Raw genomic sequence first — 19,039 nt, forward strand, 5'->3', positions numbered from 1 at the left:
GTCTGCCCGGAAAAAGGTGCTTCTTTTTGATTTGCATGAAGATGCTGGTTATCACTGAGTGAGGGGCCTGCGGTGTGGTACACACTGATTACGGGCACCATTTTCTACTTCACTCCTATTAGACTAGTACCCTTGGTTATGCAGACCTGGTCTCAGCAGTGGTATGGTGGTACAGCATTGAACCTGAGATCCTCTATGCTATTCTTCCCTATCTTTCCTTTTGTTCTTTTTTCCAACTAGTGGAAAACAGCCTCAATTGCAACACTGAGGAGAAGGCTCAATTTTGTTAAATTATGAAAAAATGTAGAACCATGAAAAATTGTTTCTGTACCTATGTTCCCATTATCTATTGCTGCTTAACAAAGTATCCCAAGACGTAGTAGCTTAAAACAATTTAGTGGCGTCAAACAACTATTTTATTACATCTTACTATTTTGTTGCTCAGGAATTTTGGGCAAGGCTTACTTCACTTTTCTGCTGGTGTCAACAAAGTTTACTCTCCTGGTGGATGGGCTAGACTGGGGTAGGGGGGTTGTTCAAAACGGCTTCACTCAGTTCCTGAGATCTTGGTGAAGAGGCTTGAAAACTGGGCTCATTTGAGACCATCCAGGGGAGCACGTGTGTGTGCCCTTTCCAGCATGGCAGTCGGTGTAGTCAGACTTATGTGACAGCTCAGGGATCCTAGAGAGAGTGTCCCAAGAGCCTCAGGCAGAAGTGGCAAAGCTTTCCAAAATATCACTTCTACCACATTCTATGCGTCAGGCATGTTACTAAGGCCGGCACAGATTCATGGCGGAGGTGAATGAGACTGCAACTCTCAGTGGGAGAAGTAGCAAAAAAGTTGTAGTTATTTTTAATCTACCACAATCTTCTGCCAAGATTTAAACAAAATTAATATTTTGCCATATATGTTTGTGACACAATTAGGAAAACATTTTCATTATAAAACCCGATAAAGACCACCTGAAAGTCTAAATAAATATACCTAACAGTGAATTGTTCGTAGTTTTTTCTTTGAAGTCAAGAACCAGTCAGAGATTCCAGGTTCTATTATATAGTACTAAAGATGTTGACCAAAATAATAAGATCAAAAATAAAAACGGAAATAAAAGGATATTGGAAAGGAAGAAGTAACTTTTATTTATAGACAATATGGTTGTCTCCATAGAAAATTCAAGAAAATCTATAATCTACTCGAAGCAATAAAATAGTTCAACAATGTTGCTGGATAAAAAATTAACCCTGTTTTAAAATTGGTCCCTTTGGAATTGGTGCTTTCCAAAGTATTGGCTATCTTGTGGTTCTCCTGTTCTCAGGTCTGGCAGATGCCCTGTTGCTACCTTCTTTTTCCTCCTGCGTGGACAATTATATTAGGTCTTACCTGTTGGTGGTTTGACCCCACACCCTCCACTTGGGGTGGAGACATCTTGTCACCTGTATTTGTTGTAGAGTTGTCCATGGATGTCTTCCTCTACAATTGCTGTGTTGGTTTTTATGTGGTGATTCAGAGAGATTGAAAACCAATGCTGTCTTCATTATTATCTTCCCAGAATATCTCTAGTTCAGTAGCATTTTGATCCTATAGCTACCCATTTAGAGAAGTTTCTTTTTCTTGGTCCCAGTAATTTTTCTTTTTACTTTTATTATGAAACAATTATAGATCCACAGGGAATTACAGATAAATGTACATGGAGTTCCCATATACCCTCCACTCACCCTCTCTGAATATTGACAACTCACATAACTGTAGGACAATATCAAAACCAGGAGATTGACATCAATACAATCGACAGAACTTACTCATGTTTCACCAACTATATATACATACACTCCGTGTGTGTGTTATAGTTCTGTGCAGTTTTCACACATGTATAGCTTTTTGTAACTACCACTGCAATCAAAATACAAAACGGTCCATCACCACAGAGCTCCGTCCTGCTAAACTTTTATAGCTACAACCCTGCCCCACACCCATCCCGAATGTTTGGCAACCACTCATCTGTTCCTTATCTCTATGATTGTTAAACAATGTTATATAAAAAAAATCATACAGTATGTATCACTTTGAGATTGGGCTTTTTCACTCAGCATTTTTAGTAATCTGAAGACTTTCCATTGTTTATTGACTCAAACTTTTCGATTTCTTTTTCAAAATGTCGTGTTTTGCCACATTTCCTTTAAATGTTTGGTGAGCCACTCTTTTATTGTACATCGCAAATTGTTTGCTCCATTAGAAGTGAGACTCAAGTTAAAAGAAAGTGCCAAGGGCAGCCAGTTATCTCAGTTGGTTAGAGTGCGGTGCCCATAACAACAAGGTTGCCGGTTCGATCCCTGCATGGGCCACTGTGAGCTGCGTCCTCCTTAAAAAAAGGGGCAGGGGGAGAAAGTGCTAAGATATTACCCTTAGATTCTGTGAAATTACAGTCTAACTGGGAAGAAACCTTTTCTGAAATATAGCACACTGACGAGCTAGACTGATAAAGTTTTTTACATCATGGTAAATTTTAATTAATAGTATATTCAATCTGTTTTAGAATAATAGGTGCCCAGGGGTCAAAAAAACCTTGAGAGGTCATGCAATTAGTAACACTCCTAGCGGCAAAGCTGCAAAATTGATCTGCCATCTCTGGCAGATGAGAATCAATGCTGTGTTTAAGGGTCCTGTGGAAGAGATGATGTATTGTCTCATAAAAACCTATTTTAACAACTATGAAGCCTACCATTAGCCAAAATCCTGCAGAACTTAATGATACTGAATGCCAAAGTCACTGCATATTTATATAACCAATATTCTTGCAAACCTCTGAAAACACACCTTTATTTCCCTGATGTATTTTTTACATTGACAGTGGTATTTTTAAAACATTGGTTTCGTGGTAGAAGCTGCATAGTTTTTAAGAATAAACAATGATGATGTACCCTCATGTACGTGCTTTAGGACACTTAGTTAAACAACAAACAATCTGTGTCTTTGATGACCATATCAAATGGGTGCGAAATTTCACAGTGTAACTTGATAACATTCATGGAAATGGATGATTATATTAGGACATTTTGCCTACAAAAGAACATTCTAACAATCAGGCCATTATTAAATAGAACACAGCCGTGCTTTCTGGCAAATAAAAATTGTCTAAAACCATTGATGTATTATGACTATATGTATAAACACACACACACACACAGAAAGAGAGAGAGAGAGAGAGAGAGAGAGAGAGAGAGAGAGATATTGAGAGGTAGCAGCTTAGTTCTTCTGTACATAGCATTTCTTTTCCAAAATGGGACTGGCTCAGGCAAGCCAATTTTTTTTTAACTGTTAAGAAAGAAAAAAACAACTAGAAAACTAAGTTACTATAAGAAGAGGAGCTGCGGAGAATGAAATAAATAAACAAAAGGGAATGAAATAAAGGGAAAATCGTCTTTTCATTATTAGTCTTCTGAAGCAGAGAATATGAAAAGGGGCATTCAAAAACGACTTCACGTTTACGCAGCCCAGGGATGATGCTCACTGATTGCCTGGGCATCCGTGACCTCTCAAGGTTATGAAACACACACACCTGCAGTGTCCTACCGTCTCAGTTCATTTCACATTAAGCATGAAAAGAAAACACGCACTCAAACTCTAGAAACCTGCAGATGTCTCCACCACTTGACATTCCTGGGACACTCCGTGTGCTTGGCGAGGCCGAGCATTAGAGCAGAGTCAAACGGGCAGTGCCCGTTGGTCCTGTGGCCTGGCAGCCTCTCCGCAGGGCAGGTGTTCAGGCCCCTGCGGGCACAGCCTGCAGCTGGGCTCCCAGGTGGGGCATGGCTTCCTCTTGGGCCAGTGCTTCCAGGACAGTCGGGAAGGGCAGTTCTCCCCTAGCTGCTGCTCCTTCACTGCCCCAGGTTTGTTATGAGAACCTTAGTCCAGGCAAAGTGGGTGACATCTTTCTCTCCTACTTTTAAAGATATACACATAGGCTTAAGTGGAAAACAATGGAGGTGGAGTAATTTTATATAATGTAGACCAAATTCTTTTTCTTCCAGGGATATATTTACATTTTGCTGCTTTGGGAGAATGTTTGGCCAAAGATTTGAAGCGCTCCCTTTCCTTCCTGTACTTGGGGTCCTGAAGACCACCCCCGGGTGTGGTGACTCTCTAAAAGGACTCACCTATCGTTCTACTCATAGCTAAGATTTACTCCAGTGAGAAGGTACAAAGCAAAACCAGCAAAGTGAAAAGCCAAGTAGGTGAAGCCTGGAGGAAACTTGTCTTAAGTTTCCAACAGTCCTTTTCCAACGGAGTCACCCAGGACGTGTTTCATCACTTCAGGAGTGAGTTGTGACAGCACACACAAAATGTCATTTATCAGGATGCTCCCTGGAGACCCAGTGCCACATTGGAGAACCAGAAAGAACTCCTGTTCAGGAATTGGTTTGGACAAAATCTTGAATCTTCAAGTTTTCAGAATGTGTTTACATAACCTCCACCCCTTTTGTCCTGATCATTTATGTAGTAAGCCGCCTAGAGAAGCTTAATCTCTATGTGGGGACAGCTATATTTAATAATCAAACTGGCTAAGCAGAAAGGTGAGTGAAGTACAATCAGGCTATCAATCCATTGTTGCAAGTTTCAAATAATCTGGAAAGCCTAAATCAATACCAGTGAGACATCCCCAAGAAGGGGTCGAGTCCCACGTGCCAGGAGTGGGTAGAGGGGTCCCACTCCGCACAGTGTGCTCCCTCCCAACTTGCAGCTTTCAACAGGAACCACAGTTTGGTTTCTTGTGATCAATCATCTCAGATGCAATTAGTCCTTGCATTAGAAGTATAGAGCCGCCAGCAGCTTGGTTTCCGATGGTCCCATCAGAGAACAAGTCTTTCCCCAGGCGCAAGTATCCCACACGGTCCAGCCAGCATCCAAGATGTTTTCTTAGTTTATGACCCCACAGAGGGGTGTCTTAAATCTGCACTAGTCCCAGACTCTGAGTTCTGTTCATTGAGCCACTGCCCACTTTCAGAGGTTGGCACAGTCCATCACAGCCATTACCAGGTTTCAGCTCACCGTCAGGTCCAGGCAAACAGGAGCTCAGAATTTAGGATTCCAAAAAAAGCCAGGGACTTGTCTCCTTTAGCAGCAGCAAAGTGGAGAGACTACAAGACCAGACTGTGGGGCTCCAACTCCTCGTAAGCCCTTTTTGTCTTGTCAATTTTAGAGTCCAAGTTGACCCACTCAAAAATATGTACCTTCGGCTGGAAAAGCATCAGCTTCTCAGGGTCAGACATCTAATTTTACAGGAACTTATTAGGAAACTAAAAACTCCTTTTCAAAACTCAAAGAGTATATTTTCTTGTGGAGATTATCTCTTCCTTTTATGTGGTCTACCTTTTCTCATAGGTTCCAACAGGCAAAACTCATAGCAACAACAATCAGTTATGGAGATTTCAATACTCAGATATTGAAACAGCTTAAATTTTAATCCATCCACCAGCAGCAAAAAGCAAGGAAGTCATGTTGGACTAACACCTTTTATAGGCCAGCTTTTCCTGAGCGGGATAATTCCTCTAGCACGTATGAAATTATAAGCATATAACATTTACATTAGTTTTAATCATACCCCCAGAAGCAGTAGCCACAAACTAAAAGGCCATTTTAAAAAGTCTCTTTTTCTTTCATTGCCAGTTTACTCAAACCACAAGTAGCAAATTTAACACTTTCTGGATTAACTGAGACCCCATCTGGAATGTAAGGGTCTGTTGCACAAGTGGATAGTGTTATTTTCCCCCTCCACTGCTTTTTCTCTGAGTTATCTAAAGTTGACTCTAGCCTTGGAACTGAGTTAATCTTTTCTCCTCCCACATGGAGGAGTAAGCATTACAAAGATTCAACATTTCGGCTAACCCAAAACATTTTTGGGGACTGTTTGTTCCCACCTGGATGAGAGAATGAAACCCACAGACATCACCCAGACTGTACATTTTAATCCCTTCACTTTAGCTACCATGGCCAAAAGCAGCCAGTGAATCCAAGGAGCCAATTCTCCTGGGGTTAGATCTATGATTTTCCGATTCCATAGGTAACCTTAACTCTCACAACAGACGTCATCTCAGATGCTGTTTCATACCCCGGATGTCTATGTAGTCACGAGGCACTGAAGTTCATCATTGTGTCCTCTCATCCTTCCTTTTCTGAAATGTTACTCTACCCATATTTCAGTGAGTCAGGGTTGTTTTGGCAAGTCCTACTTCTGACACCAACTGCCCCTCCTAGTTTGGGAGTTTGCTAAAAGACTTTACAAGACTCAGCATATAGTTGTACTTATGGATAAGATTTATTGCACTGAAAGGATACAATGCAAAATCAGAAAAGGAGAAAGTATATTAGGTAAAGTTCAGAAGAAACCAGGAGCAAGCTTTCAAAAGTCCTTTTCCAGTGTGGTCCCATAGGACGTGCTTAATTCCTCCAGCACTGAGTTATGGCAACACATGTGAAATGTCTACATGCTTATTAGAGATTTAGTGCCCATGGTTTTCACTGTGTGCTGGTCATGTAAGCACCCTGCTATAGACAGAATGTTTATGGTTCTCCAAAATTCATGTATTGAAGCCTAATCCTCATGTGATGGTATTAGGAGGGGGGGCCTTTGGAAGGCAAATAGATCATAAGGGTAGAGCCCTCATGAATGGGATTAGTGCTGGTGATAGTTAATTTTATATGTCAATATGACCATCTACAGTGTCCAGATTCTGAGTGTGTCTGTAAGGGTGTTTCTAGATGAGATTAGCATTTGAATAAGTGGATTCAGTAAAGTAGATTGCTCTCCCAAACGTGCATGGACATCGTTATTCAATCCATTGGGGGCCTAAATACATATACCAGTGTATACCAGGGGTGCCAAGGGATCACTTTGGTCAACATTGCTCAAGCAGTAGTTTGCCCTAATCAGAAGTGTCTGGACGCTCATGGTAACCACTTTGAGCACCTCTTGTAATTGCAGAAGTCTAATGTGACTTCTATTCATCTTTTGTTATCGGTATATATTGAGTATTACAATTTTCATCAGTTTTCCTTTCTTAAAGTGTATATTCCTTTTGGTACTCTCTGTATATAAAAAAAGGCAGAAAAGGGGGGAACTTGCCCATTTTTTTTCCTGCCTCACTATTTGAGTTGTTACATCTCATCTCGCTGTCTTCTGACTGGGATTTACACCATTGGCTTCCTTGGATCTTAGGACTTCAGGTTGCACGGAATTATACCACTGATTTTCCTGGATCTCCTTGCAGGTGGCAGATTGTGGGGCTTCTCAGTCTCTATAATTTCATGAGCCAATTCCTCATAATAAATCTCTCTTTCCAAATACATATGTGTATATATATTTATATATAAAATCTTTTTATGTACACTTTCCAGTCTCTAAATAGTTTCTGTCCATAAGGCACTAAGGAAAGGATTCAGAACTCCAAGAGACAGATATCACTCAAAGAGGTTTTAAAATAATGTCCTATTTCTTTTACTTAAAATAGTTTAAATCATTAGATATTATCTGTTCTAGATTCTCCATCCCCTGGCCATAGATTTGTTTATTTTTCAATTTGAAGAAACGACACTCCTGTCATAAGACTAGATAAGTTTATCCATAGTTAAGTTTTGTGGACAGAACTGGTCCCGCTTCCCCAAGAGAAGTTATCTTCTTTCTTTGATAACAGGAACAATGTTATTACAATTATGTTATTACAATGAACAATGATGGCATCCAGTTATAACTTTTCCTTTCTCATCTGGGTCATTGAGAAGCAGGCTTCCTCCATTCTCTAATAAAAACATTGCAAAGTAACAAGTGTGCATCTCTCACTAAAACAAGAAGTAACAACATTGCAAGTCATTTTATGCTTAGGTTACTTTCCCTTAGTAACTTATAAATTGTGGTAACATACTCTCGGAATGGTATTCACAATTATTAAGCCCATCTTTTTGCAGCTCAAAGAAGATTTTTCTTATGGAAAATGGCCAAGAGTGCCTCTGTTTAAAAATGCAAGATTTTTCAAAGTTCTCTTTGAAATACTGGAAGAGTGGTGAAAAGAGCCTAGATTTTGTTATTTTACTACTTGCTTCAAACTGGGCTGTGCTTCTTAGTAGTCATTTCCCCTCGGGCAAGTGATGGTCCATTTGAATCTCAATTTCCTAGTCTATAAAATGTGATACAAACCTCCCAGTCACAGCATTGTTATAAAGAAAATAGCACATGTAAAATACTTGATTCCACAGCTGGCATGAAGTAGGGGTTCAACATATGTAATATTCTCCTTATCTTGAAAAAAAAAAAGCCCACTGAAAGAGAGGGACTACAATGTTCATAGAAGCTTTGTTTATAATAGCCCCAACTGGACGCTACACGAATGACAGCCTCAAATGACCATCAGTTGCAGATTAAAAACAAAAAAGTGATATATTTATACAGTGCATGAACTACTGTTAGCATGGATAAATCTCACCAGCATAATATTGTGCAGCACAAAATAATGCATATTGTATAATTCCACTGAAAAAGAGTGCAAAAGAAGGCAAAATTAATCTATGATGACAGAGGTCAGAAGTGGGAACCTTTTGGAAGGAGGATGGATTGAAAAGGAAAAGAGGGAGACTGCTAGGGTGCTGGAATGTTCCATCTTCACCAGCATGGTGATGCTTATACAGGGGTATAGGTATGTAAAAATTCATCATACAATGTACTTAAGATTTGTACATTTACATGTACATGTAAATTATTTGCATTTGTACACTTATAAATAATATGTCAATGAAAAAACTGTTCCCTTTGCCCCAAGAGCTAGATTATACCAATATCAATTTTATTCATCAGGAGAGGATCTAGTCTACAAGTGACATGCCAATATCTGGACATCTTGCACGCTGCTGTGAGTCTGTCCCTTGTGAGTGACCCAGTTTCAGAGCTGGCCTGGAGCTGATAGGCATATTATGAGGGTCATGCTCCATCATCATTGACAGCTGGAGATGACATCACATGCCATTGGTGCAAAGCACAGGGAAAATCAGGCAACGGACTGTGCTTCCCACCCTTAGCCTGCAAGGCACGAGCCCGGGCAATGGAAGGATTAAAAAGCTTCTTAATTTAAAAAGATAGGCAGAGGGGAGAGGAATGTGGGTCTGCACAATTTATAAATCGATATTATGCAAGGTTGCCTGATGGTGAAGAGGTTGTTTAGTAAACCTTTCTCCTTTAAGGATCTTATTATCAGAGACCATTTGAAAATACCAGTTTCAGTTTGTCTTTTGGAGGAGATCGTGAGTGTCACCAAATCAGCCCTGTCGGATGATAGTTCTCTCTGCCAGATTTAGCGGCAGGTCTTGGACATTCTGAATCACCTTTACATGGAGCACTATGATGATGATGATGATGATGATGATGTGTCTTTTGCCAAATGGATGAGCAGCTTCTGGGGTCACAGCTGGATAAAGGAGGATGAGAGACGACTCCGGGACCACCATGGATCACAAGATGCCAGTTCCAGGAAAACGTCCCTGCCCTATTCAGTGAGTTACTGTCACAGAACCAGGGGAGAGCTGGATGAAGGGAGGGGGGGTTTCCCTTAGATAATTTTTGAAGAGTCCTTTGGTATAAAGTTTCCTTTGGTTGAAAATCAGTACTTCCAAATCCTTTTTTTTATATCCACAAAAATTCCTTTTATCATTTTGTCTTGGCCTCCAAGGGACCTGATTTTCTTCTATTAGCTAACGATTTCTTCATTTTTGGTAACCTGAGATTTCTTGAACTGCTATTCAGAGCTCCTGATAAGCCTGAGATAACCCTGCTGAGGGATAACATACTTCAAGTCCAAGGAAAGAAACTTGATGTCACAGTTTAGTCTGCATAGCATTGCTGTGGATCAATGTGTGATTTCCAAAAGTCTTTTTGGAATACTGCAAATCATTTCACTATTTAGTGACCTCTAAGGAACCGGGGATTCCACATAATAAATCACTACTTTTGATATATTTGATATACTCTTTTTAAAAAAAAAAAATTGGGGAATATTGGGGAACACTGTATTTTTCCAGGCCCCTCAGCTCCAAGTCAAGTTTTTGTTTATTTTTTTCAATCTAGTTGTGAAGTTGTTTTTTCCCAAACAATCTCAGGTGACAGAGGAAACTTTTCATCCCAGGTTGGTATGTTTTAAGATTGCCCATCTGATGCTATCACCCTACTTCAAATCCCTTGATATATAATTTTACCCTGTTACATCCTCTCGTTGCACCTTGAATCTTTCTAGCATTCAGCCAAGTATGTAGACATATGCTCTGTTTGTTTCATGTCTACTCCCTACACAGACATAAGCTCCAAGATGGGGACACTGTGTCTGTTTTGCTCCCCAACTTATTCACCCTACTGAGATAGGTTAGTTAACATGTTGTTAGGCAGTCAGGAAAGATCCCTGGTGAAATAAGCAAAAGGCAGCCATATCCTGAAATTCTAGGTTCTGGAATGTCTCCTTCACTCCAGGGCAAAGATATGAGTTTAATAAATTATCTCATAAATCCCTTTTGGCCAGACAAAGGAGCAGATCTGAGGGATGGGTTCGTTAATCCCTTCAGGATGGGCAAACAGGACAAATCTGATAGAGGAATTCCATTAGAAGGCGCCAGCTGCCTTCCCCAAGCAGCCTAGGGGAAGTGTAAGAGCTTTTGCCTCAGTCACTAGGCACCCCTATTTGGGACCCCTTCCTGCTCGGGAGCTCTGACCTTTGATTTCAATAAACTATCCTGTTTTTAAAACTCTGCCTTTCCTGGGTCCTTGTTTCCATTCTTCAGTCCCAGCACTCACTCACTCACCCAAAAGTCCCCTCCATCATTTAGGGACTCAGAGAAATATTCCAACATCACTACCAAGTACCATGTCTGACCTACAGCAGATGGACTTATATATAAGATTTACCTCATGTGTCTTAATCAGTACCTTTACAAATCTTTAACCATATTTCTGATTATTGTTTCAGAGTAAGTTTCTAGACATTAGTATTAGTTTGCTAGGGCTGCCAAAACAAAATACCACAGGCTGGGTGGCTTAAACAACGGAAATTAATTTTCTTCCAGTTCTGGAGGCTAGAAGTCCAAAATCAAGGAGACGGCAGATTCCGTTTCTTCTGAGGCCCCTCTCCTTGGCTTATAGACAGTCCTCACATGGGCTTTCCACCGTGTGACTATCTTCCTGGTGTTTCTCTGTGTGTCCAAATTTCTTCTTCAATTCAGGACACCAGTCAGACTGGATTAGGACCCCCCCACCCATGGCCTCATTTAACGTAATCTTAAAGGTTCTATTTCTAAATATGGTCACATTCTGACCTACTCACCTAGGACTTCAACATATCAGTGCGGGGGGAAGGGAACACAATTCAGCCCATCACAACATGCAATTCATGCATCCAAGGAGGGCACTATTTTAAGCCTCTTGACACATGCTGCCCATGACTTTCTAGGAAGGCTGTGCGCATTTAGAGTCCTAGCAGCGAGGATTGATTGTGCCACTGTCCCTGCACTCTTGCCAGTGTTCCTATCATCACTAAGAAACATTTTTCCCCCTAATCTGAGAGGTAACATTGTACATTAACTCATTTCACATGATCTTTGGTTACTAATAAGCATAATCAATTTTTACCATTTGGTGTTTCTTTTTCTTTCATTCTTTATATATTTCTTCATCCAGTCTATATTTAATGAACTCATGCTATGTGAACAAGGCAAGGTGAGCTATAGGACTGGTATTCTAGCAGAGAATGGGACACAGCCCTTGAGGTCATGGAGCGTCCAGTCTAACAGAAAAGAGATATGTAACAAAATTACCCAAGTTATGGATTATAATTGTGATGAGTATCATAAAGGAGAAATATGAGGGCATCTAACAGGGATCTGAACCAATCAAGGTGAGAGGAAAGGCTTTCTGGGGATACGCAGTTTCTGTGGAGATGGAAGGATGATTAGCCATTATTGAGGTAAAAGTGGTGGGTGAAATCACAGACAGAAAGGTCACAGGGAAACCGAGAGGGTACAGGTAGAGGCAAGGGAAAGTATGTTTCCAGAAGGGTCCTATGGACAGCTGGGTTGAATGCTACTGGATGATTAAAGAACAAAATGTGCAGAAAACATGGCAACATTGAGAACGTGCAGAGAACGTGGCAACATGCCCTGACCCAAATTAGTTGTATGTGCAAAAGCTAGATTGAAGGAAAGGTGGGGAATGAGAGATATTGAGAGAGCAAGTGTCACAACTCTTTCAAGAAGTTTGACTTCCACGAACCATCTGTTTTTTGATCATTTTCTGATGTGATTTTAACACTGATGTCACTGTATTACATGGCCTCTATGTATTTCTAGGTGCAAGATACGTATTTTCAAGATATTTATTAAATATTAGTAACATATAGCAACTATTTTTTGTCTTTTTATCTATTATTTCATTTTAAGTTTTTTTAATGCATATGAGCTTCATTTTTATATTGTACAAGTAATTTTATCCCTTATGACTTCTTCCACTGCTCTTCTGCTTAGAAATTCCTGCTTCATACAGAAATCATAGAAATATTTCATATCAGTATTAGAAATAAATCATAGAAAGGTGAATATCTTTATATTATTTCTTAAACATTTATGGCTTCATTAAATCTTTTTTGGTCATTTTGGAATCTACTTACACGTACCAACTTAAGGCTCGGAATGCTTCATTATACTGCCCTGATAGTGGAAGAGCAGCAAAGCTAGTCTAAGGGTGTTCTACTTAATGTTTTAACCCATTGGCTCTATTGTTTCATTGTATGAGAAAGGTCCTACTGATAAAGAAGGTAAAATTTCAGTTCAACATGAGATTTGTTTAGTTAGTAATTTATGGATATTCTGTTTCTGTGCTAATATTGTACAATCTCTTTATACTGCAAAAATTTTTATTCTGTGTTTTCAGTTTCCTGGGCTTCCCAGAATCACATCATCTGGCAGCCATCCTAGAAGGCATTCTCTTGAGGGCCAGGGATTTCGATGCCGCACCCACATACGGGATTATAGAAAATGCTTAGAGGATGGGTCAATCAAGGAGCCACTGGAATCTAAAAGAAGATCCCATTCCCAAATTCAGGCATTTTCAGAGTCCTTTGAACAGCAACTGTGCTTTAGAACCAAACGCTCTCTCTCTTTGGTATGTAACAGAATTGTTGAATATTTAAGTCACTTTAGAAAAGGAAACCCAAAGGATTGCTCACCCCCAAGTTTAAGGAGAACAAATCTAACTTCCTTATTTACAGCTTGGTGATGAGATGTTTGAAAAATGACACTCAGTTTTAGATAGCCCAGATGTACATAAAATTTTATTATTATTTTTATTGAAGACAGCTGGTGTAAGAATTCCTGGAGGACCACTCATGGAAGGTTTTTGTTATTGAGGTCCTCTAGTTCTTTGAGACCATTTTCATCACCCCTATGATAAATGTGACTTTCTTTTTTCACTATTTGGAGATGAGAAAAACCGCCTGTGCTTTCATATTTAATCCAATAGCAAATAGTCTACGATGGTGTCATGTTCCCCTGCGCATCGAAAAGCACACAGAGGGAACGCTCTGGACACTCTCTAGGAAGTTTCCAGGAGGAGTTGTGGACCAGGAGGTCACAGTGGCCTTGGGGGAGTCTAAGTAAAGCACAGGGGAGAAACAGGCATTAAAAGAGAGGAAGAATAGAGACCTCACTGATGGTGTCAAACTTTATACAGAAGTAATAAGATAGAGATCAATTAATGTGAGGGCAGTTTTTCAAGCCTGCAACATGCTCACTGAGTGACCTTCAGAAAAATACTTCTTTTTTTTGTGGGCTTTTGGTGTTTGCTTTATTTTGCAAAACAGGAATAACATGTTCTGCCATGTAGTAGGCAGAGCAAATAAGTGAGCCTAGGTGGATGGTGGCCTTGTTCTTGACCTGTGCTCTGTGAAAAGGGGAAGAAACGTAGGTGTTTCCTTCCTTTATTGTTCATCTGAGCACAATGTTTTCTGCCTAGCAGTGAGGCCATTGGGACTGTCACTGTGCATCTTAGTCTCACATTTGTCAGAGTGACCCTGTGTATCTATGCCTCCCCTTCAGCAGGCTGCTCTCTTTACCTGATCAGAAAAGGAATACGGAAGGAAGAACAGTAAACAGCTGTGACTTACTATATCTAAACCTTATCTAGAGTTCCTGTTTTGTCCTTTCTTTCTACTGTTTTTTAAAAAAATATGGGTTCAGACTTAGAGCAATGTTACAAGAATAATACAAAGAGTACACCCTTCATCTAGATTCCCTCCAGATGTCAGCATGTTATCATATTTACCTATACTCTTGCTCTCCTTCCCAGCCCCAAACAAGGGCACAAGGACATTCTCTTATACAAAAGAGTACAAAAATTAAAGTCAGGAAATTAACACTGATACAATACTTTTATATCTAATCTACTGAACTTATTCATAGTTCGCCCATTGTTTTTCTTTATAGGGAGATTCCAGATCATGTGTTGCAACCAATTCATTCCCTCTATTTTATTCTGCAGCAGTGTCTCAGTCGTTCTTTGTCTTTCATGATGCTGGCATCTGAAGAGTACAGGCTGGTTATTTTTTAGAATGACGCTCAGTTTGGGTTCATCTGATATTTCCTCATCATTAGATTCAGAGGAGGATATTTTGGCAGGAATACAACAGAAGTGAAAGAATTCCTGTTTTAAAACTGAGTGTTAAAGTCATTAATTATATTCATTCAGGAGACTTATCTGTCTCAAATTCTTTCTGGAACAAGGTAGAGGGGCATATATTTTGAAAAAAAATTAATCTGAATAGTTCTTTGTTGATTCTGATAGCCTCAGAACAAATCTCACATAATAACACATATATAACTGCTTATATGAAACCATTTGCTAATATTATTATAAGCCCTAAAAGTGTGTAAATGTGAAATCAGCTTTTTTTATTTAAAGAGATAGTCATCGCATTAGTCCTAAAATATAACATATGTTTGTTCCATTCATTTTCCAAGTTCTTCCTTTTGAGTGCCAAGGTGACCAAGGCAGCATTTTCAACTTTTTTTTTACTCAAGAACTCTTTTCACAGGCATATATAATAGCTGGAAACCTGCTAGGAATTTACAAAATTATTTAATATTTTTTCATATTGTATGATAAACACACATGGTAAGTAATTTTATTTTTTTTATTTTTATTTTTTTCATGGTAAGTAATTTTAAATTAAATATTTGGTATTACATCAGTTCTTAGAGTACATTATAAAGTGTATCTTAATGCAAAGTTAAAAATTCAGAACATATACAAATACTTTACAACTTTTTTGTATTTAACAATCGACACACTTTTCTAAAGCTAACTATATTGAAAAGTGTGATTTGCCAGGGAATTTAAAATGATATTTATTATCTTTTGTTTGGGGGCCAAATGAATACTAACATCTAGATTTAAATTTTATCTTTCAGCATCAAAAAAGGCAGAAACTGCTTTTGTGACCTGAACATTAAATTCTTTCATTTTGATATTGAAGAACTCAATTGGCTTATTTTGATAATTTTTGCATTTTGTTTCCAAATGATTGAGACAAGTAAAATATTTCAGGCCATTATTTACGAGCATTTCTCAGATAGTCTTGTTTCTCGGTAAGAGATCAGCCAAATCGGAAATAATCACCACTATATTTTCTCTTTTTTAAACTGTTCTTGTACATATCAGAGACATTCATGACTGCTAAATATAAACTCTGATCAGCCTGATGGATCCAGTACAAATGCTGAATCTAATGAAAATAACCCGGAGGCACATTTACAGAGCTATTTTTAAGTTCCTGTTAATTTGTATCTCAGCTTCATCATTTGCTGTGCTTCCTAACTTTGACTAAAGGACCATTTCAGGTAGAAATGAAACAATCTAGATCCTGTATAAAAGCAGTTGAACATTGTGGAGTAACTGACAGCACTGCAGAACCTGGCATCCCTATAAGTCACCCTGCAGGCCTGAGTCACGTTTCCACTCACCCCTGTGTATGTTCACTTGATAGGCACTCAGGGGTTCTCCGGTGTTTCCAGTTCAAATGGAGGAGGGGGAGAATAATGAATGTATTTCTTTACTTTGAAAAGCAGAAGTATCAATAGATATCATCACCACATTTATTAATGCCTTTTGGGGGGGGGGCGGGAGTTCAGTAATTCCTTTGAAAGGCGCTCCTTGACCATGGAAACTAAAGAAGTACCCTTTTCCCTAATAGTTCCCTATCGTATCACCCTGTGTAGAATTATCATTGCACTTATCACTGTCTGTTTTCCTCTTGTTTCCTTTTAGGTTTATTGATTGTCTCCCTCCACGTAGGTGTAAAACCTAGGACGTCCGGTATCTGTAGTTAGTGCTACACCTCCTGGTCCTAGAATAGTATGTGTTCAATAAATCAGTGCCTGTGGACCTCTTTCTGGGTAACCTGTTGGGGACTGTGAATGCGTTTGGATGTTATTTTGACGCTTCGTCTCACACAGCCCTTATATTAAAACCAGTGCAAACCCTACTATTAATGTAATTTAAGGGAGTGGACACAGGGAAGTTAGAATCATTGCATGTATGATTCACGTGCCACATTCCCTTTCGAAAAGCACCAGGAGACTATTAATTTTATCATGCTGTGAAATCACCCCTCCACGCATCAGAGGCAAATGAGTTTCCCCCACAGACCATCTGCTGACGCCCTAACACGCCTCCCTGTTCCTTTTATTTATGACTGAAACATTTAGTATCACCCTTAGCTTCTGCTAATTTATTACCAGAAACTAAGACGTGGAAGTCTGCTGATCGATCAGGGGTTTCTCCATTTCTGACAATTAAGAGAAATATGGAATGTTATCAGCCATTGGCACATTTCTATGCTTTTCTAATTCTTGTCTTTCAGGGAGCTGAGAGCAGAAAGGAAAGAAATGAAAGAGAATGTCTGTGGATGGAGATAAGACCCCCCAAGAAAGTGGATGAAAGAAGGAGCTCTAGAAAGGAAGAACATGGAATAGGATACATGGTCCGCCTCTTTGAAACAGAGCCCAAATAGTACTTGTTTCAACATCACAACTACAGATGCTGCTGTGTTTTTTTTGAGTCCCAGCATACTATACCCAGGGGTGGTAGCTGTAAAAAAGTAACTAGATGCTGAGTGATGGAAGTGGGTGGTTGGTTCCGCTGCTCCCCAAGAGACTCACATACTTCAACTGCTTCTGGTGTCTTAGTTGAGAGTTTGAGCTGCCTTATTGACCTTTTATGGGAATAAAAAAAATAAAAGGTATTTTAATAGAATAAAGCAATTCTTGAAAATGTAAAGAGAGATACTTAAAGAACCACCCAGACATCTTTACTAACCTTTCTTCCAAGCCAACCTCACAAATAATTTTAGATAAACGTCATTGGTATGACTCTAAATTTACTTCCTTATTTGAAATAATTTATGTAAGTAAGCATGTCTAATGGCCACTGTTTAATGAGAACTGGTAATTAAAGCAAGTACTAGGCTGAGGTTTTTAATGCATTACGTAAAATAATCCCCACCACTTGGAGGTGGACCTATTCTCTTCACTTGCTGGTTGAGGAAACTGACATTTAGAAAAGTTTAGGACCTCACAGTGTGGTGGCAGAGTTAGGGCCAGCACCCAGTTCATTCCGACTCATGCTCCTAACCTGAGGTAGGACCTCTATTTCCCCTTTGCAGTGGGTCCCGACTTACTTAGTATGTGTGTCATGTGGGTGGGAATGAACAGTGTCAGACAAGCAGGAGTAGGAGTAGGTTACCATTTTAGTTACATGGGTGGAGACTGATTCTCTGAGATCAGCTTTACGCCCTGGGTTTTAACTTTATGAGGCCACATTCTTTTACATTTATTTATTAATTATTTTTATTGCAATATAATTGACACTCTATTAGTTTTAGGTGTACAATGTAATGATTCGATATTTGTATATATTGTGAAATGATCACTATAAGTCTGGTTAACATCCATCACCACACATAGTCATGTTTTCTTTTATAATGAGAACTTTTAAGATCTAGTCTCTTAGCAAAATTCAAATGTACAATACAGTATTGTTAACTATAGTCACCGTGCTGTATATTACATCCCATGAATTATTTAAAAAATATGGATCACTTCATGAATTTGTGTGTCATCCTTGCTCAGTAGCTATGCTAATCTCTGTATTGTTCCAATTTTAGTGCATGTGCTGCTGAAGTGAGCACTCCTTTTGCTTATTTTTTTTAGCTTTATTGAGGTATAATCGACAAATAAAATGGAATATATTTAAATCGTACAACACAGTGATTTGACGTATGTACACTTTATAGAATGATTACCACAAACAGGTTGATTAACATGTTGAGGCCTATTCTATCACAATTTTTTTCCCTAGAAGGAAAGATTCTAGAATTCTCTAGGACTTTCCTGGTTTATTCTTCATTTCTGTCTTGGATCTTCAAATGCCCAAGGGCAGCTAGTCTCTATTTCATAAAGAAAAATATCTCCCAAAACTACTACTCAAAACTAATACTATAATTGATTGATTATGTACGATACAAGCTAAGTTTGACTTAGACAGTAGAAAGAAGGAACAGGAGAAGGAATGAAGAGGAAAACAGTGAAAGAAAAGTAAAATAGCAATGATCTTTGACTTACATTCTTTCCATTTTCAGACAGCTTGTACCTTCATCCATTTCGGATTGATTGACACTTTCATGTGGTCTTTTACACACAGAATTATGTTTTTTCACACATGCAAAAGATAATTTCAAGCTTTTACATGGTGACATTTGCCTGTTATTTGCCACCACTGAGGGGGAGGATGAGGCCTAACCTTCCTCCCTGCATTGTGCCATAGTTATAGGGAAAACAGTTGTTTCTCCACCTTTTCTTCAGGTACTTTTCAGTCTTGCCAACCAAGTTTCAGACTTGGGGACAGTCTGCTCATCAGCTCTGGCCCCTATAGAAAGTTCTTGGAAGAGATGGCCCATCCATGGGAAG

General features: G+C 39.2%; 1 protein-coding gene across 7 annotated transcripts in view; it reads left to right on the forward strand.

The window, feature by feature from the left end:
* Nucleotides 1–18,331, forward strand: part of LNP1 (leukemia NUP98 fusion partner 1) — a 28,773-nt gene extending 10,442 nt beyond the window's left edge. For 2 of the 7 annotated variants that reach the window (XM_081026944.1, XM_081026946.1), the window contains exons 2-5: nt 4,030–4,572; nt 9,227–9,535; nt 12,951–13,181; nt 16,936–18,331. In XM_081026944.1, the coding sequence (XP_080883070.1) occupies nt 9,374–9,535; nt 12,951–13,181; nt 16,936–17,085 (543 nt within the window). In that variant the 5' untranslated portion in view covers nt 4,030–4,572; nt 9,227–9,373 and the 3' untranslated portion in view covers nt 17,086–18,331. The remainder of the gene's footprint in view (nt 1–4,029; nt 4,573–9,226; nt 9,536–12,950; nt 13,182–16,935) is intronic. The other 5 variants (XM_081026945.1, XM_081026942.1, XM_081026947.1 and 2 more) reach the window with 3 other exon arrangements.
* Nucleotides 18,332–19,039: the final 708 nt, after the last annotated feature.

This window comes from Rhinolophus hipposideros (assembly GCF_964194185.1).
Source record: "Rhinolophus hipposideros genome assembly, chromosome: 2".
Lineage (NCBI taxonomy): Eukaryota > Metazoa > Chordata > Mammalia > Chiroptera > Rhinolophidae > Rhinolophus > Rhinolophus hipposideros.